The sequence below is a fragment of the Danaus plexippus genome, chromosome 14, assembly GCF_018135715.1.
Source record: "Danaus plexippus chromosome 14, MEX_DaPlex, whole genome shotgun sequence".
NCBI classification, from domain to species: domain Eukaryota; kingdom Metazoa; phylum Arthropoda; class Insecta; order Lepidoptera; family Nymphalidae; genus Danaus; species Danaus plexippus.
This window is the reverse complement of record NC_083546.1, coordinates 6,783,214-6,802,550: the sequence shown is the minus strand read 5'-3', so window position 1 is coordinate 6,802,550 and position 19,337 is coordinate 6,783,214. Positions and strand designations below refer to the sequence as shown.

At 31.0% G+C, this 19,337-nt stretch overlaps 1 protein-coding gene and 1 long non-coding RNA gene across 2 annotated transcripts; one reads left to right on the top strand and one right to left on the bottom strand.

The window, feature by feature from the left end:
* Nucleotides 1–7,219: 7,219 nt before the first annotated feature.
* LOC133319164 (uncharacterized) lies at nucleotides 7,220–7,782 on the top strand. The gene is made up of 2 exons (XR_009752850.1): nucleotides 7,220–7,498; nucleotides 7,639–7,782. It is a non-coding gene; the product is annotated as an uncharacterized LOC133319164 (long non-coding RNA).
* A 732-nt stretch (nucleotides 7,783–8,514) lies between these two features.
* LOC133319193 (uncharacterized) lies at nucleotides 8,515–14,871 on the bottom strand. The gene is made up of 5 exons (XM_061522657.1): nucleotides 14,709–14,871; nucleotides 9,920–10,046; nucleotides 9,425–9,570; nucleotides 9,017–9,158; nucleotides 8,515–8,854 (listed from the first exon to the last, which is right to left on the bottom strand). Exons 1-5 carry the CDS (start codon nucleotides 14,743–14,745, stop codon nucleotides 8,635–8,637), a joined length of 672 nt encoding a protein of 223 aa, XP_061378641.1. The 5' UTR covers nucleotides 14,746–14,871; the 3' UTR covers nucleotides 8,515–8,634.
* Nucleotides 14,872–19,337: the final 4,466 nt, after the last annotated feature.

Sequence of the window (19,337 nt, the reverse complement as noted above, 5' to 3'; positions counted from 1 at the left end):
TTGTCTTAAAACGTCAAGGTTCTTTTATAACATTTAAAATCTCTGTAATACGTAAAATATAACGGAGGAGAAAATAAAAAGTGCTTAGATGTTTCGCGAAAGTCGTTTTACGTGTTTACGTGACTGTCATAACATATATTATATTAATAAAAAGGAGCTGATAAGATGTACCGGATGTTTACGTTCATTGATGATCATAGCTTAGTTTCGAGTTAGCAACACCTTTAGGAGACGGTTGAATGTGTTACAATGACTCTGATAACCGAAACACTTCGTTATAATATGGGACTATAATGTCGGCAGCTTATTTATCTATTAGATCTCACTAGATGCTGCGCTAACGTCCGTAAAGTTTAATGTTTACTATTTATACTAGAGTTTTGTAGTAAAACTAGAAGAAAATTCGTTGAATTAATCTATATGATCTCACTCGAAGCTGCGTTAACGTCCGTAAAGTTTAATGTTTACTATTTATTTTAGAGTTTTGTAGTAAAACTAGAAGAAAATTCGTTGAATTAATCTATATGATCTCACTCGAAGCTGCGTTAACGTCCGTAAAGTTTAATGTTTACTATTTATATTAGAGTTTTTTAGTAAAATCAATGTTTTTAGAAGAAAATACGTTGAAATTTGTTAGCTATCATAATTTTGCATTTATAACCGTTTATTTATCCCCATAGACCCGAACTAGACTGCTCTTTTCTAGTGATTTATGTACATATGTATATATATACAGAGAGAGAGAGAGAGAGAGAGTTAGCCAGCGTGATTAAAACACAAATTATATTGTATAAGTTGTTAAAATCTCATATCTTATTTTACATGCATTACTTACATATAAAATACTTCATGAAACGTAAGAACCGGAAGTGACTGAATTGGACTGTAAACAAGAATTACGTTCAAAACATTAATGCAGTAACCTGATATGCATCTAACATTCTGAAATATCTACCGCTGAAGTGTAATCGAAGCGTTTATTGTGAGGTACATTACATCTATATGTTTTATGTAAAATGTTAGCAGTGGGTTAAAAACCAAAGGCATTACATATCGTTTGACAAACCACAGATCCAAGTTCGCGAAGACATGTATATACTGAGATAAATCCATGAGGCCATTGAACTGTAAAAGATCCTAATTTTAATATAGAATATTCTTGTAAATTATCTAACATCTGGGAACACAACCCTGCTAGACCTCGAGACTCGGTTAGCGCATTCTGAGAGCATTGAGAACAGTACGCGAGAAAGTGAAAAAAGGTATCGTTGGCGTTCAATGACAGGACTATCTGACAGGCGCTTTCGTCTAGTGTGTCAGTGATGACGATTCCTGTAAATTAATTCAAATGATAATGAGATCTAAGAATTTTACGAGTATTCATTTAAATGAAACTAATATTTTTCAGATTATTAGGTATACGTATTTTACTATTTTTAAAAACCACATACTCGCAACGATTCGGTTACTTTGAAGCAACTGTGATCACGGGCAGGCGAGATGTGATCACGTGATCACGGTTGCTGCAGAGTAACCGAATCGTTGCGAGTATGTAGTTTTTAAAAATAATAAAATACGCGTAGTAATCCGAAAAATATTAGTGTCAATCAAAATGATGTTAAAATGTAAAATTATATAATAAATCCCGTTGTACATAAGAAATCCTTAGTTTTATATAAATAATTGATAAATATTCAAGAAGCAGAAATTACATTTGTATTATATTTATAACAGAATAATTATTGGAGGCTTCTTATGGCTTTTGACTAAATGATCGCTTTCCCATATAAATATTCAGTGAATATACTCTTATACAAGACTAGTGGTGGCCTGGAGGTTAAAGGACCGCCTGTCACGCGTGAGGGCGCGGGTTCGAAACCTGGCAAGTACCAATGTGATTTTTCATAGTCATATGTACTATCTAACAGTATTTAGACAACACTGACTGTTGAAAACAAAGTCATAGACATTAAGGTTAGTTTTATTTTAATTAATTGAAGATTCATTATAATATTTACATTGTTTTTTGGATTTGCTCAATATTCATCTGAAATCGCCAAAGTAAAGAAGAAAGTTTTGATAACTGTATTATAATGCTTACTTATAATAAACTCAGTATCTATAAAATATAAAAAAAATCAAATACATTGCTATAAAGTATATGAATAAAAAGTGCGTTTGTAATATATGGCGTGTTAATATTTTAAACCTACCTCCAAATAAAATTAACTAAATAGTTATCTTTGAAATGTTAGCACATAATATTTCAGTATTTAACTTATGTAATTACTTACTTAATAAAACCTACAACTGGGTCGCAAGTCCCAGGCACTGTTGAAGCTCCTCTCACTGCAACGAAGGACCCGGCGCCCGCACGGTGAATCCATTGAATGCTAAGAGGTTTCGTCTCTTCAGTTATTGCAACTGAATTCAAGAACAGTTTTTATTTACTTTGTATTAGAAAACAAAATTACAAAGTTATCTTATTGTGTTTATTCGTCTTTGTGGTTGTTCTAATTACTTACTTTCTGAATAAGTATTGGTTAAGTTAACTTTAAAATGAATATTATATTAATCATTCTTTTGAAACTTCTGTACGTTAAGATGTTAAAATTAAATATAAAAAATTTCTCCTGTTCACATACATCACATTACTTCTATTCCCATAACAGCCATTCACCATACACGGGTTATAAAGTATATTTTAGTTAGTAGAAACAAAGCGTGAATGTAATTTACACTTTTTGCTTAGAATTTATATCTGTTTTTTTAAAATATAAATATTTCATTTGGTATAGTTAACAACACACAGATTATGAAGATTTTCTGTTGATTGGCGATAAATTAGTTTGGGGAGTTCGGATTGATATAATAAAATTATGTACTCACTTTCAGATAACGTAAGACTCTCATAAAATAAACAATATGAATGAGGAACGAGATGCTGAAGTGGTCTATCAGAAAAGTTGAAAAAAGGGCTTCACCTACATTAGGTTTTAACAAAATTGAAAAATTAAACCTACCTATTAAGTCCCTAATGTGTGTTTGTAAAAAATATTCATGTTTAATCGATTTAAATGAAATAACAACGTATATTTTTTTATAATATTAGAGGAATATTTTTTATACTACACCTTAAGCCTAGTATAACCCATATAAGAGTGACATAAGTACATAAGAGTGGCGTAAAACATGAGTCTCATTTTTCAGAACCAGGAGATGAAGGGAAGCAACTCGTTTCATACCACATGTGTACGCGAAACCGGATTATAAATTCCCATAATGTTAAAAGCATACGTAAGTGTATTCCAGGCACGTGGTTTTGAAATGCCACTCAATAAAATAATATCGTAACGATATTAAAAACGCTCTACTATAAACATATATTTTATTTGTTGATGTATAAAATTGTAATCACTTTTTTTTTTTTATAACGTTGTTTAACTTAATATGGGAAGGAAGAGAAATCTAAACTAAATCTTAAGACAACTTTCCATATATCCATATCAAAGTTTTTTTTATAACAAGCGAATAAACTGATCGCATTCTTACCACCAGCTTCTGGTGTCAGAACACAGACATCTTAATGACTTTTTTACATTCACACACAAGACTAGTTATAAAGGTAGTATTTTAATTTTATTTCAAGTAACATGGCCTTATAAAAAAGAGAAAATGTCGCAGAATAAAGAGCGAAATGTGTCAAAATTAAGATTGCATGATGTTTATCTAATGACTTGGAGGTTCATGTGCTTTTGGTAAAGACTGAAACATTATAATCGTTTCTTAGTATGAGATATAAATACAAAATATCTTTATTCTTAGCTGTGAACAATTTAAAGGGCAATATTATTATAATTTTAGGAACAAAAACGGAATATAACGACCCATCGTTTTCTTTACGATTGTATTAAAACGTCAAGGTTCTTCTATAACATGTAAAATCTCTGTAATACGTAAAATATAACGGAGGAGAAAATAAAAAGTGCTGAGATGTTTCGCGAAAGTCGTTTTACGTGTTTACGTTACTGTAATAACATATATTATATTAATAAAAAGGAGCTGATAAGATGTACCGGATGTTTACGTTCATTGATGATCATGGCTTAGTTTCGAGTTAGCAACACCTTTAGGAGACGGTTGAATGTGTTACAATGACTCTGATAACCGAAACACTCCGTTATAATATGGGACTATAATGTCGGCAGCTTATTTATCTATTAGATCTCACTAGAAGCTGCGCTAACGTCCGTAAAGTTTAATGTTTACTATTTATGCTAGAGTTTTGTAGTAAAACTAGAAGAAAATTCGTTGAAATTTGTTAGCTATCATAATTTTGCATTTATGACCGTTTATTTATCCCTATAGACCCGAACTAGACTGCTCTTTTCTAGTGATTTATGTACATATGTATATATATACAGAAAGAGGGAGAGAGAGAGAGAGTTAGCCAGCGTGATTAAAACACAAATTATTGTATAAGTTGTTAAAATCTCATATCTTATTTTACATGTATTACCTACATATAAAATACTTCATGAAACATAAGAACCGGAAGTGACTGAATTGGACTGTAAACAAGAATTACGTTCAAAACATTAATGCGGTAACCTGATATGCATCTAACATTCTGAAATATCTTCCGCTGAAGTGTAATCGAAGCGTTTATTGTGAGGTACACTACATCTATATGTTTTATGTAAAATGTTAGCAGTGGGTTAAAAAGCAAGGGCATTACATATTGTTTGACAAACCACAGATCCAAGTTCGCGAAGACATGTATATACTGAGATAAATCCATGAGGCCATTGAACTGTAAAAGATCCTAATTTGAATATAGAATATTCTTGTAAATTATCTAACATCTGGGAACATAACCCTGCTAGACCTCGAGACACGGTTAGCGCATTCTGGGAGCATTGAGAACAGTACGCGAGAAATTGAAAATAGAAATCGTTGGCGTTAAATGACAGGACTATCTGACAGGCTCTAGAGGAAAGCCTCTAGTGTGCCAGTGATAACGATTCCTGTAAATTAACTCAGATGATAATGAGATCTAAGAATTTTGCGATTGTTCATTTAAATGAAACTTATATTTTTCAGATTATTAGGTATTCGTATTTTACTATTTTTAAAAACTACATACTCGCAACGATTCGGTTACTTTGCAGCAACCGTGATCACATCTCGCCTGCCCGTGATCACAGTTGCTTCAAAGTAACCGAATCGTTGCTAGTATGTAGTTTTTAAAAATAATAAAATACGCGTAGTAATCCGAAAAATATTAGTGTCAATCAAAATGATGTTAAAATGTAAAATTATATAATAAATCCCGTTGTACATAAGAAATCCTTAGTTTTATATAAATATTCAAGAAGCAGAAATTACATTTGTATTATATTTATAACAGAATAATTATTGGAGGCTTCTTATGGCTTTTGACTAAATGATCGTTTTCCCATATAAATATTCAGTGAATATACTCTTATACAAGAGTAGTGGTGGCCTGGAGGTTAAAGGACCGCCTCTCATGCGTGAGGGCGCGGGTTCGAAACCTGGCAAGTACCAATGTGATTTCATAGTCATATATACTATCTAACAGTATTTAGACAACACTGACGGACGGTGAAGGAAAACATCGTGAGGAAACCTGGACTTATAATTTCGAATTATAAGATTGAAATCGCCAACCCGTCTTGAGCAAGCGTGGTGATTAATGCTCAAACCTTCTCCATGTGAGAAGAGGCCTTTGCTCAGCAGTGGACTCCGATAGGCCGATGATGATGATGATGAATATACTCTTTAATGATGTCATTCGTTTAGTTTCTTATAATGTAAATGGGTCATTAAATACATGTAAGGAATAACTTTACATGAATGTTTTAAAACTTTCGCTGATAGAAGAATTATGTCAACATTTTTGTTTATATTTTTTATACCTTTAAAATATAAGATCAGTATTGACGTTCAGTTAAAGTAAAATATAACATCAACGACGCGTTTTAAGACGTGCAACATCAGTAATTGATGCGGGTGATGTGTTTGTAAGCACATTTTATTTTCTCCGTGTCACAAATTTCAGTACATTGTCAAAGTGCAGGTATCAAGAGTACACGAAGCGATGTTTTTAGTATGGAATATATATGAAAATAATTTTCAGATATAAGTAACAAATTTAGCTTATAATTTTTTTATATGAACGTGTAATATTTTGATTGTCATGTCATTTCTCATTAGGTCTATTTATAAAGAAGGTTGCAGTTTCGAACACTTAAAAATGTATGCTTATTTAAATGAAACTAGTGTTATTCGGATTTACTACGCGGATTTTATTATTTAAAAACTACATAATCCCGACGTTTCGGTTACTTTGCAGCAACCGTGATCACGGTAGTAGTTTTTAAATAATAAAATCCGCGTAGTAAATCCGAATAACACTAGTTTCATTTAGATGAATACTCGCGAAAATCTTAGATCTCATTATGTATGCTTATTTATAAGATAAGTAAAATAATTTAGATAATAACCACACGGCTTTTGAAATAAATAATATATACACAATTTTGTTTCGATTAATTGTTGGTTGTTTGTCGCATTGGCACATCCACTTGCCAGTAATGTATTCTGTACATCAAAGTAACGTATAGACCGTAATTTATTTCGACTACAAGCATTGATTGCGGATGTGTATATATAATGGTCCTGCATAGAAAACTTAAAAACGTTCCAATTCAAAACACGTAACTATAGAATACATTCAATAACATTGTATTTTATTTATATTATAAAATATAAGCGTAATATAACACGTATTAAGAATACGAAAGTATCGGGTAGCGTACATTGTATGTATTGTTAAAGTTAGACGGTGAGATGTTTGTAAAGGTAAAGAAATTTGAATATAATAGAAAAGAAGATTAATACATCTTTCTAAGATTTATTGAGTCATTTATTCCAAAGAAATTCCAGTATAGAAGAAGACAAATATGAGGCCAGCCTAACCTAATGACATATTATTGGCTGAGAAACTTATTTAGTTTGGTTAACTTTATTACTAACTTGAATAATAAAGACTTATCATCTACTTCACGAGAAGTGTTCAAACATTTGTGACATTAATCTGTAATCCTGATGTTTTCTGTTCTGCAGATCCAGTAACATGAACGAAATGCCTTACGGTTAATAGCTAAATATATTAAAATTAATTTTGTACATGAGCGTGCTGATAATGGAATCAAATACATGATAGTTTTCTAATGACTCGGAACATCCTAATGCTCTTGGTTACTCCAATGTCAATGTATTAGAACATTAACGTCCTTTAAATAGTGTGAGAAGTGATTGCTGAATATCAGTAGGCGTGCTATCAAGTGCCGAGTATATTGTATTATAATAACTAAATATGAAGTTCTCATTAGTGTGCGTGTTGTTGATGTCTGTGTTTATGTTGTTTATTACACAGAGCTCTGCCAACCCTAGAGTTAACTTCGGAGCTATTGTGAGTATTGTTATTTTTGAAGTTTTTATTTTTAATATCACATTTTAAACACTTGACTCCTCTTCCAGCGCAATTAACATTTACAACTAATTTAAGTGTATCCAGTTCAATGTTTTTGACAATTACAATTTATATTTCAGAAGAAAGGCCTCGGTATTCTGAGCGCGGCGGGAACGGCTGAGAACATATACGAGGAGTGGAAACACAGACACGGATAAAGAAACACAAAATTGTTAGATTGAAAATTCCACTAATATGATTTTAATAAAGAATTTCTTTGGCTATTCTTTTAATTTTATTAACTCTATTATAAAAACATCCTCAAGCAACTTCCATGGTATTTAATTTATTGCATATCAAATAAAATAAGCCATTTAGTTCGCAGCGTAGTATTACATTAAAAGAACGATAGACAAAGTTAAGTTCGTTAGAATTGCTTCGCCATTGGCAAGCTAGCTCTCTGGTAGTCGGGTCTTTTGGTGATACCTAAAGTTCATTAATATTAATGGGAGGTAGAGAACAAAGTTTGCTATGAAATGTACTTGTTGACTATGTATTAGTTTCTCCTACTATCAGTGGTAACAGTCGTCAGGTGAAGAGTAAGTCAGTAGTAACGAAGTCCGTTAAGATCATTTGAACATTGTACCATCAGAACTGTCTGTATCTGATACTGTCATTACACTATGACGAATATAAGTAATGTTTAAGTTAATTTTACAAAGTATTGTGGATGCTATGAAAATAATTGACGGTACTTTGAAGCTTCCTTGTAATGAAGTAAAAGACAGAGGAAAGAAATTATAAGTTCATAAGAAACGGATGGTACGAACTTAAAATATAAAATACGTTGTAAGTTGACTTTTAGTATTTAATATAAAACGTAGACAGTGCCGAGTCTCTATTATCCAAATGGAATGAAAAAAATATTTTAGGTTTCTTTTCACGATAAACGCGAATATTGATATTAACAGGATGGTATAAAAAATAATCAACAAAATACTACAAATCTCACTTTATTAAAATTACACTTATTTCTTATTAGACTAAAAAACTAATAAAGTGATTGAGTTTTATTCTATTAGAAATTAATTTTAAATCTCTAATGTATTAATATTATCGGGATATGCTACAATGCATCAGAACCCGTACGGAAAGAGCACCAGTCCTGATAGAGCTGTGATTAGTGAGAGTTGTCTGCGTTGTGTGTGAGGAGCAGCACAGTGTGCTCGAGGGTGCTGACTACACGCAGCCACGTCCTGAGCTAACACCCACGACATACGACGCAGTAGATCACCCGCCGACGGCGAACACACGCGTCCGGCTCGACTCACGCACGACATGAACGCGTCTCGAGCACTGAGGAAACATTCTACATATAAGGAACCCTTTTATTGAGTTTCTATAAAAGATAAATAAAAAAACACTTATGGTATAGTTAACACTTCTAAATTTTCTATTACTTTAATTTTACCATAAAATACACCTTGAGAGTGTTTTTATGCTAGTATAATACATTACCAGCAGAGTTCACTGTTCTTGTTAAAGTATACTATGTGATGTGAACGCTCGGAGATGGCTCTCGCAGCCAGCTGCAGTTCATCCACACATTGAGACCAGTCCGAGGACACTAGCGACCAGCACGAGGGCTCCTTCAGGAAGTCTGACACAACAATAAAATAATAGTAACACATCATTGTACACAAACACAGTATTGAAATATATTTTTTATATCATGGTACATATGTAAATATAAAATAAATTAATGTCCCGTATAATGTTTTTTCAAGATTCGAAACAAACCGCATTTTTTTTTTAAACTTGACAAATTACCTTAAATTTCATTGTACTTTTTAAGGAAGCTTTCTAGTCTGATCCTGTAAAAAGTTTCGATTTAAAGCATAGGTATATGTTATATATATATGTTACCTCTCCGTAGAGCAGTATCGTTAGTACATAAATGTCTCATCAGAGCCCGGGCCCCACCGATCTGTTGTTGAACGATGTTCTGTCCGTCCGTCGGTAGACATCTCTTGATCCACGTGTCCATACATGACATGCCCGTCTCATATGCACTGGGTAAATAAAAAATATACTTTGTATTATATTATTATATATTAATTAAACCCTTAAATTAAAACCTCATTAAATATTAAGTACAAAAGATCCTCTATAATAGGATACCCGTTTTAGATAATTTTCGTCTTACAAATAAACGTCACACGTCATGAGAAATACGGATGAGATTGTTTTAAATTGAATTTGAATGTTCCCATAATTATGCAACCTTCATATCGTAGAATGTTTTCATTTATTATAAAAGGAGTAATTTAGTTATCTTGACCGATTCACATACAAATTGCTCGAAACGTAAATATACCACAACAATTCAACCGTAAGAGTGAGAAAAATAAAGCCACTTACAAGCAAAGTTTGTCCAGCTCCTCCTTGGTCCGAGGCAGACCAGCTGGAGTACGAGGAGTTCCATCTACACACACCTTCAACTCTTTTGGGTCACAGCTGTCTTCACTTGTCTGAGCTCCACCACCATCTACAATAGAACAATCATATTCTATAAATAATAAATCATTATTGAATACCTTACCGATAACTCTTTATAAAATGTATTTATTTTTGGTTACATAGCGGAAAAATCTAAAGTAAGACTTTATATAGAAATAGCTTATTTAGTAAAAGTGTGACTTTTATTTTAATATTCGTAGTACCAGTTTGCATCGTCAAACTAAATGGTAAAGGTTTTTTTGTTTATGATAAAGGGGCAACCGAGCAGACGGCCTACCTGATGGAGGCAGACCGAAACGCAGCCATTAAAGTACTTCTTCTGTGAAAGAGTGGTATTTCCCCGGCCGAGCCAGAACATGTTCGAGCTGCAGTGACTCGACCACAGCTAGGTTCTACCACCTACACACCTACCTACGACCGCCTGTTTAGTCACAATTTGTGTCATACATTCGTAATCTTAGAGAATTGTTTTTTAAAACGATGATACAAACTCGTACTAGAGTGGATTAATAAATCCTATGTATTAGTATTATTTACACACCTGCCTGTCTGAACTACTAATAATATTTTGTTTTAAGATGAGAACGGCTTAATTCAATAGAGTTAGTAATAAATAATTTTTATTAAAATATAGCAATATGTTCACTTTTATTATGACTACACCATTTTATTTGTTTATCACGAAAATAACAATGGAATTTGGGAGAATAAAAATGAAATCATTGTAATGCTGGAATATTGCAAACGGTTTTTATTTAAATAAAATAAAAGAATCCCTCCACAAGCAACAAACATGCCAGTGATACCGCACTTTCAAATAATTCCATTTAACATATAAAACTTACGTCTTTAATGATGAAGAATTTCAAACATTGAGTCTTAAAGCCACTAATGATAAGGCACAAAATTGAACATATTTATAACCCAAGGGAAATTTTCATATATTTTAACAAATGAAAACGAGACTTCAAGATAGAAATGATATACAAATGGAAATGAAAATAAAAATTTTATATAAGAAAATAAATAAAGTTGTTTTATAAGAAAAATGATTTTCACATATTTATTAATTATATATTTTTATTTATATAATTTTAATAAATACGTTTTTTTATATTTAAGGCGATAAAAATAATACAATTATGACACTCACAAATATGAATAGCATGTTTGAACACAAACTATAAACATTTAATTTATATAATATAAACAATAAAGCTTTTGAAAGTTCAGACAGGTTGTTCGGAAGTTTGTCTGTATGTTGCTATAGAATGAAAGAGGATTTCGTTACGAGAGGAATAAAAGTTTGAGATTCAATGAATAGCGAAGATTTAAACTACGAATATTCCTGACAATTGAAATTTAAAATAAATATATATCGGATTTTATACAAATTCATTATTTTAAAGACAGGACGCCAGCCTCGCTGACGTCACTTATGTCACATGTTTCAGTACGTTCCAGATATTTCAAAATGAAACTTCAATTCTTCTAAATATTCTTGTATTTCTCGAAGGTTCTTCATAATCACATTCTTTATGATCCGCACTCGCTGAACTCTGCCGTCCGCTGTCGTGCGTCCAGACGTCATATTTATACCAGAATTCAAACATAGTTCTATTCTCTTTGATTTCGTTTTACTTTTAACAATAGTAACGACGACCAATGAGTTGTTATAATAATTGATGCCAGTTATTTTCATGTTGCATCCGTCATTGAACCTGCTTGCGCCGATATATATAAATATTAAGAGTATATAGTGAGAAGACTGAAATTTATTCAAGTTCCATATTAAATTGATAGAGCTATAAATCTCGGCATAGTCATTGTCTTTTCATCCCTCAATGAGCATGCAATGTTGCTGTGAAGTGAATAAAAGATAATCTAGTATAATAGTAAAAAGGTTTGAAGTAATATTATTTTAAACTAAACAGTGTCATAGATGTGGAAACTAAATTAAAATATGTATTTTTAAAACAAGGCTCCTTCTACAATCATTCAGGTGTTTTTGAATATTTTAATATTTGTCGTTCCAAAATTTGCTTAAATAATCATATTACGTTGTTCTTAACTATTGATCTTTATTCTAGAATTGCAAAAATATGTTTACGTCTTTTATCAAATTTCTCAACTGAAAGGTCTGTAGACCCGAGGTTTAAGTTTTGTTTGACATAATATTAATTTCTGTACTTAAAGATTCATTTTTCGAACCGCATATGTCGGCTCTCAACAAAGTCTTATGATAAGCACTATTTTACTTCTGTAGGTGTAATGAGATCTAAGACCTTCGCGAGTATTCATTAAAATAAAAATAATATTTTTCGGAGGTACTAAGCGATTTTATTATTTTAAAAACATTCGCAGACGAGATGTTAATGTCAATTCACATTCACATCTCGTCTGCCCGTGATCACGGTTGCTGAAAAGTAACCGAAACGTCGGGTGTGTGTAGTTTTTGAAAAAATAAAATTCACGTATCAAATCCGCAAAATATTCGTTTTATTTTTCTGTAGCTATTATATTTTTTATTTTACGTTGGGATGGCTTTGACGGTTAACTCCATCAAGCTTTCATCAACTCTCCAAAACTCTTAAAGGTTTTTTCAAAATAATTTTCAGGAAGAGACCTGAAAGTATGTGCTCAAAGAAATAAAGGTTAGTTTTTCACATCCGTATTTGTATAGAAAATACAAAATAATATTTAAGAATAAATTGCATTTTTTAAATTTTACCTATAAAACATACTTACTATTACTAAATGACTCACAGATTGACTGCTGAGAGAGGATTAATTTGAGTAACTCTACATATATTCCGTTATTCATTATTGTTCCTGACTATACTCCTCCATTTAATGCAACTTTCACATATGAAGTAATGTCCTGTATTAACGTAAGTTCGTCATCAAGCTGTTTATTAAATAATATATAAATTTAACTTCTTCATATTTTTTTATTATTCCCCTTTTTTGTACCATATATCGTGTGCGAAATATGTATTTCGAAGTTTATGGGACATTAACAAAACACTTTAATTTGAGTAAATATGAAAAGAACGCTTATATTTGTGAAATTATATAATCATGGAGTCGATTGGAACAATAATATATAATGTTAATCGTAGCTTCATAGACATCAGTGGATCACAACTTATTATAACAAAGTAGGTGCTTGGGAGCGATGCAGTCACCACATAACCCATTTATTACCAGCAATTTGCTTTAATATTCATCGAACGTGTAATTTATTCTTGATGAGCTCGTTCTCAGAAGATTCTAGAGCTCCATATAGCTGATCTTACATGTTATATAATACGAGTATATGTCGTCTAGAGATTGGAGTATTAGTGAGCTGACGGTTCCGAGGTCTGGTTATTTTTAGAATAATTCACAATTTTTTAATAAAAACAAATATGATAAAAATATTACAGTTGTATAAGCAACGCAGAATAATTTAATACAAGCATTTTATAATTCGGATGGAATCTTTAATGACGAATCTGGGATGTGAAAGGATTACTGAGCGAACCACAAAATCCCACAGATTTTTTTTATTTAGGTATATTGCTGTTAGCTCTGCTGTTTTGAATCAGACTCGTTTCACAACTTATTTTGACAGATAAAATATAAATTCTTTATTGTTTAAAATTAAGTATAGTTTGAATTTAATCTCTAATTTTATTTACAAAGTAAATAAATGACAATTAATTTATTGTAAATGATTAAAAAACTTAGATATTTATATTTTCAAAATTAATATTATCTGTTTTTGACTTGCAACCTATGCTATACGGTTAAACTGTTACATATAATAAATTTTTTATATTTGTTTATTTTTAACCGTGTCATTTTTAACACGCATATTGATGTATAGATTAGGAGATTTAATTTAAAAAATGTTAAAATGTACTTACTCCCATATGTACTGTATGTATAATGTACTTACTCATTATATACAATTTTGGTAAAAACCAAAATTGTATATGAAACGAAACCTTTTAGCGTTCAACTGATTCACCGTGGGGGTACAGGGTCCATCGCGTTGCAGGGAGAGGAGTTTCAACGGTGCCTGGGAGCTGCGGCCCAGGTGTAGGTTAAGGGCTCCCTATGAGAACGCGCGTTAAACGCTCACCTCCACCGTCCAAGCTCCTCTCTCTACCTCACCAAATTTGAAAATAATCTACTAGGGCTGCCTTAAAAGTATGTTCCAAGAATGAATTGATATTAGTTCTGGACAGGCCCAAGTCTTTTAGTGGGTTGTAGAGAGATTCTGCCGTCATACCTCTCGCTCCCACTTCTATCGCTTACAAATCCAAGATGAACACATTTCGAGTGAGTTCGTTAGTGAGCTCGTAATATTTATTAACCTTGATGGCATGGTCTTGGGGATGTTGGTTTCCCAAGGAACCGTAAGCTCTATTATCACTTTAAAATTAGCGAATATATACATAAATATGTCTTATATGGAGGTCGACGCACAAATATGCTCAGGGATTTTGTCTTATTTTCATATACAGTACAAAAATGTGTGAATTCTATTTTTATGAGAAGAAGCCTTTGCTCAGCAGTGTTCTCCGGTAGGCTGATGATGATGATTTGTTATTGTGCCTTTTATATGTGACAGATATTTTACATAAACAAATTCATTAACTACTCAATATTATAATTCATTACTTGGCATTTCATAACTCACCAGCAATCAATACCACGGATACAAAAAAATAAATCATTTTTCAAATCAACACTGAGTTATGTCTTCACAATAATTACAATATGTCATTAATAGTAACGAGACATCGTAAGTCTAAAAGTTCGTCATAGCTCTCCTGGCATAGACACGTTCGTTCATGTTCAACACTCGCGGTGTAATGACTGAGGCGACGGAACGAGCTGGAGGCTGGGATGAGATGTTCTCTCCAACTATGAAGGAAATTAAAATTATAGGTTCATTTATTCAGTTACAAGAGAATTGCAAAATTAATTTTAAATTAATTTTATTTGATTGACTTGAAAGAATATAACTGTTCTTCTATCTAAAACCTAAACATTTTTTTCTCTTCTTCAATATCATAGAAATTGCGATTGATTATTTTAAGATAAATACTATAGCTATCGTATTAATACAAGATACGTGGATGATAAAGGTCATCAAATTAAAATTTTAGGGTTTTTAAATTATTATAAATGTATAATCATATTGGAAAAACATATAAGGCACATTCACATCGTTGGCTTAATTCAAAGTATTTGACCATCGACTACACTTAAGATGAAACATATCTTATGTGAACTAGCGATAGTTAAAATAAAGTTATTGAACAGATTTTAAAATAACATATTTATTGATTAGTTTCAAACGTATTTGATGGATGGATTTGTTTATAGAAGTAATGTTTCTTCTATGGTAAGTTTTTAAAATGAAGAATAAAGTATTGTATTTATTATATACTAGTGCACAGAAAAACTGTGCACGTTATATATAAAAACACAGCGGCCCGTTCCGGTTTCGAACTGATATAAGATTTAAATCATGCACTGTAAAAGGTCATATAGGTGTATATTAAATCCGCAATGTATTAAAGGTTTTTAATTGGATTAGAATTAATGCTGTATTGGTTTAAGTCGCTTCGTAAATTAACCATTGTTTGTCGTAGAAAATTAATGAAAAAAAAGATATATTGTGGGATATCCATATGAGATAGACGTATACCGTCGCAGAGTTTTCTGTATTACTTTTTAAAGTGTATAATACTTTGTACATTATTTTGATCACTCTCATAGATTTCAGACTGAGTTTGCAATGTAAGGGGAAAAATGTAATTACTTACGATATCACATTAGAAACCTGAAAAATAACAGTATTTAATGGATTCCATTACACATATAAACTTTCCTCTTCAACCAAACAAACTATTAAAAAAAAACGCATCAAAATCCGTGACGTAGTTTTAAAGATTTAAACATACAGAGGGCGAGAAAAAAGCTCTGTTTTATACTATGTAGTGAAATTTGTAATTATACTTTGTAGCGTTTATAAAATTTTTATTGTTAGGGTGTTTTCAACATTAAGATTTATATAATTTGTTATATATATTGGATTTAATACAAATTCGTTGTTTTTACAAAGAGACACGTCAGTCTCACTGACGTCACTAATGTTTTCTTCCAGTACGCTCCATGATATGTTAAAATGAAACTTCAATACTTCTAAATGTCCTTGTATTTCTCGAAGATTCTTCAGAGTCACATTCTTCAATGGTCCGCACTCCTTGAACTCCCTTGTCGTGCCTCCAGACGTCGAAATTATACCAAAATTCAAACTTAGTTCTATTCCCCTTTTGATTTTGATATCGTTTTACTTATAACAATAATATAAATACCAATAAGTTTTTATAGTAATTGTAAACAGCCTCAAGTTATTGTCACGTTGCATTCGTCATTAAAGCTGATAGTGCCGATATATAAAATTGTTTTATATATTCTATAATTATGTTAGTTTCATAAATACCAGAACAGTAAATGTAAAAAATTATGTCATTCACAAAAATAAAAATATATCTTTACGTAATTCCGAATAATGTGACATAAATGTTGATCTAAAGAAATAAATGGGGTCTTGAAAGAGACTTAAATGCTGCAATAAATCAACTCTCTCTTATATCAGAGCTGCAGAAATGAGAGATAATTAAAAAAAACTCTCTTTGGAAGTTGTGATAAAATATTTCTCTTTCAAAGAGAAAAATTATCGTATTATTGTAATGAAATACTTTCATTATTCATAAATAAAGGGATACTAATTACATAATTCATATGGAAAAAAATAATATCAAATATATAAAGATTAACAAGTATTGTATTAACATAATCATAATAAATTTAATGATTATGAATATAAACTCGTATGTACATAATAGCGTGTACAGATGTGTATATATATTTAAATGAATACTCGCGAAAGTCTCAGATCTCATGTATTAGTTCAAAGCTCTACACCGAGTGATAACTGCCCGGAGTGCTTACGTACCAACTCTAGTAGTCTGTTACCGTGTCAATCGTACATTTATAGATATAAATACAGCGTTAACACGGTAAGTCAACATTAAATGATTCCAGAGATAAAATTTGTCTTGTTGAATAAAAAATACAATAGTAATGAAAACGAATACTTTTTAAAACAACATATGACTAAAATGAATAAATCTAAATAGTTTATTAGAAAAATTTAAGGTTCTTCCAATAAGGTCGATTCTCGTAGATACACAACAATACCTCATTTATTTTGAGGTTATAATGTCAGACAGATAATTATTACTTGGTTTAAAATCACTTATGTATATTTAAAATTTTATTTATTCGAAAATGTTGATTAATTTTTCAATTGCTCTTCTATTTTTTACGTAATAATGTATAGAAATTCCGTTATTAATTGTAAGAGAACAATGTATCATATATAAAAGGAAATTAAAAACTCATTAACTCGCTTCACATAATCTCATATTTGAGTTACCTTTGTGAAACTTGAGGTGAATGGGTTAAATTTAAATTAATTCTATTATATTCGAATATAAAAATGTAATTAACAAAATAAATAACAAAATTAAAAATATCATACATTTTCATACTCCACATAAAATAACTTTGCCTGTTTTAATGATAACAAAGTCATCGTTACACCGAGGGCTCTCAGACTATGTTAATAATTTAACTCAAACTGCGGAGTATCATACAGCGGTAATAACCTTAGTTATAGTTTTAAGTGCTCGCAGAAATGTTGGGCATGCATTTAACAATTACTTGTTCGTTATGCTATATTTATAGTCATATAAAATCTGATGGAAAATGTGTTTCGTGAGACTGATTGAACCTAATGAGAAATGGAAATAAAAGGAGGGTTTGAAATTATAACCCATAAACACAGCCAGACTCACATTTCACTAGGGCTTGACCTCCAGACTGCGGTGACGCCAGAATCTGCCAGTGGTCATCATGGAGGCCTCTCAACCGGTCTCCAATAGACAAGATGGAGTCTCTATAGAATTATACACGGTTGATGGGACAGCGTTTCATGGATGGTTAACTCACTAGTGCTTACTAACAATTACTTCTCAAATAAATTGCGACATTTAGAAATTAAGTGGTCCTGATAATGAAAAATATATTGTAGCATATTTTAAATTAAACTTGATAAACAGGTGTAATAGATTGTATCAGCTGTGTTCTTAATTTATTGGTAATATTGATGTTGTTATTATGTACTAACTTTATCTAAGTGAAATTTGTCTTCATTTCTACTTCTAGTATTGTGTAAGTCTTTCGGTTGTTATAAAATTATTTCCTTTATATTATCCAAAGTAATAAATGTTCAAAATATCGAAACATTCACGAATAACTCAATCTAAATGAAACCATTATTTAATTTATTGTTAAAATAGTTTTTTTTAATTAATTTTAATTATTTCATTGTAACCTTATTATACATATACATACATATATTAATATAATTTAGTATACTATAGTATGTCAAGGTATAGGAAACAAAACAATAAATTTAAAATTTAATAGAACTGAACACATTCAAATTGCCTCAATCTATTGAAATAAGCGTAAATAAATAAAGTCACGTATAGCATTGTTTATTTTATACAAGAAGTAAAACATATTTTTATTTAAGGATTAAAACAAATAAATTGCACTTAATGTTACCAATGGCTTTAATACATAACTTCAAAAAGTTATACAATCAAGTTTCTAGCAAAAAGGTTGTATATCCGTAACATACTTACAAGTAACAAACGTTAAGAATAATGAGATTTTTCAATTATATATATTTTAAGCTTGTAGTGTACTACTTCGTAGAATATACTCCTTGCTAATTGCACTCTCAAATGTCGTAATTACACTTCCAACTTGAGCTTGCATCGTCAATATAAGTTCGGAAACAAAAATAAATCTTCAACGACATTACGAGAAACTTTAAAAGCAAAACTTTCAACCGGTTCGTTAAAAAAAACTGATTCACTAGTCAATAATTAAAAACTCAAAGGTCTTAATTCCAAACTAGATGTTGCATTTTCTAAATTTATTCTTTATTCAATGTTTCTACGAAAGATAACAAAGTTCGCATATATATTAAAACTGTGTGTCTTTAATTGTATTTGTAAATAATAATTTTAATAACAATATCTCCGATGCATGGGTACTTGGTTTTAATTTCTTAATTTTTCTTGTGTAGTATTTTTTCTGTTATACTAAACCGACGCACACGTTAATAGATATAGTGAATTAATGATATTTGTTGTTATCTATCGTTTTGGTAAACTTT

What these genes read in the sequence shown, in the direction of transcription:
- LOC133319193 (XM_061522657.1), bottom strand. Translation starts at nt 14,745, where the DNA reads ATGATTTATTTTTTTGTATCCGTGGTATTGATTGCTG. An exon ending in ATCCGTGGTATTGATTGCTG is followed by an intron (nt 10,047 to 14,708) that starts GTGAGTTATGAA and finishes GTTCTATTGTAG; the next exon opens with ATGGTGGTGGAGCTCAGACA. An exon ending in CGATACTGCTCTACGGAGAG is followed by an intron (nt 9,159 to 9,424) that starts GTAACATATATA and finishes TTGTTGTGTCAG; the next exon opens with ACTTCCTGAAGGAGCCCTCG.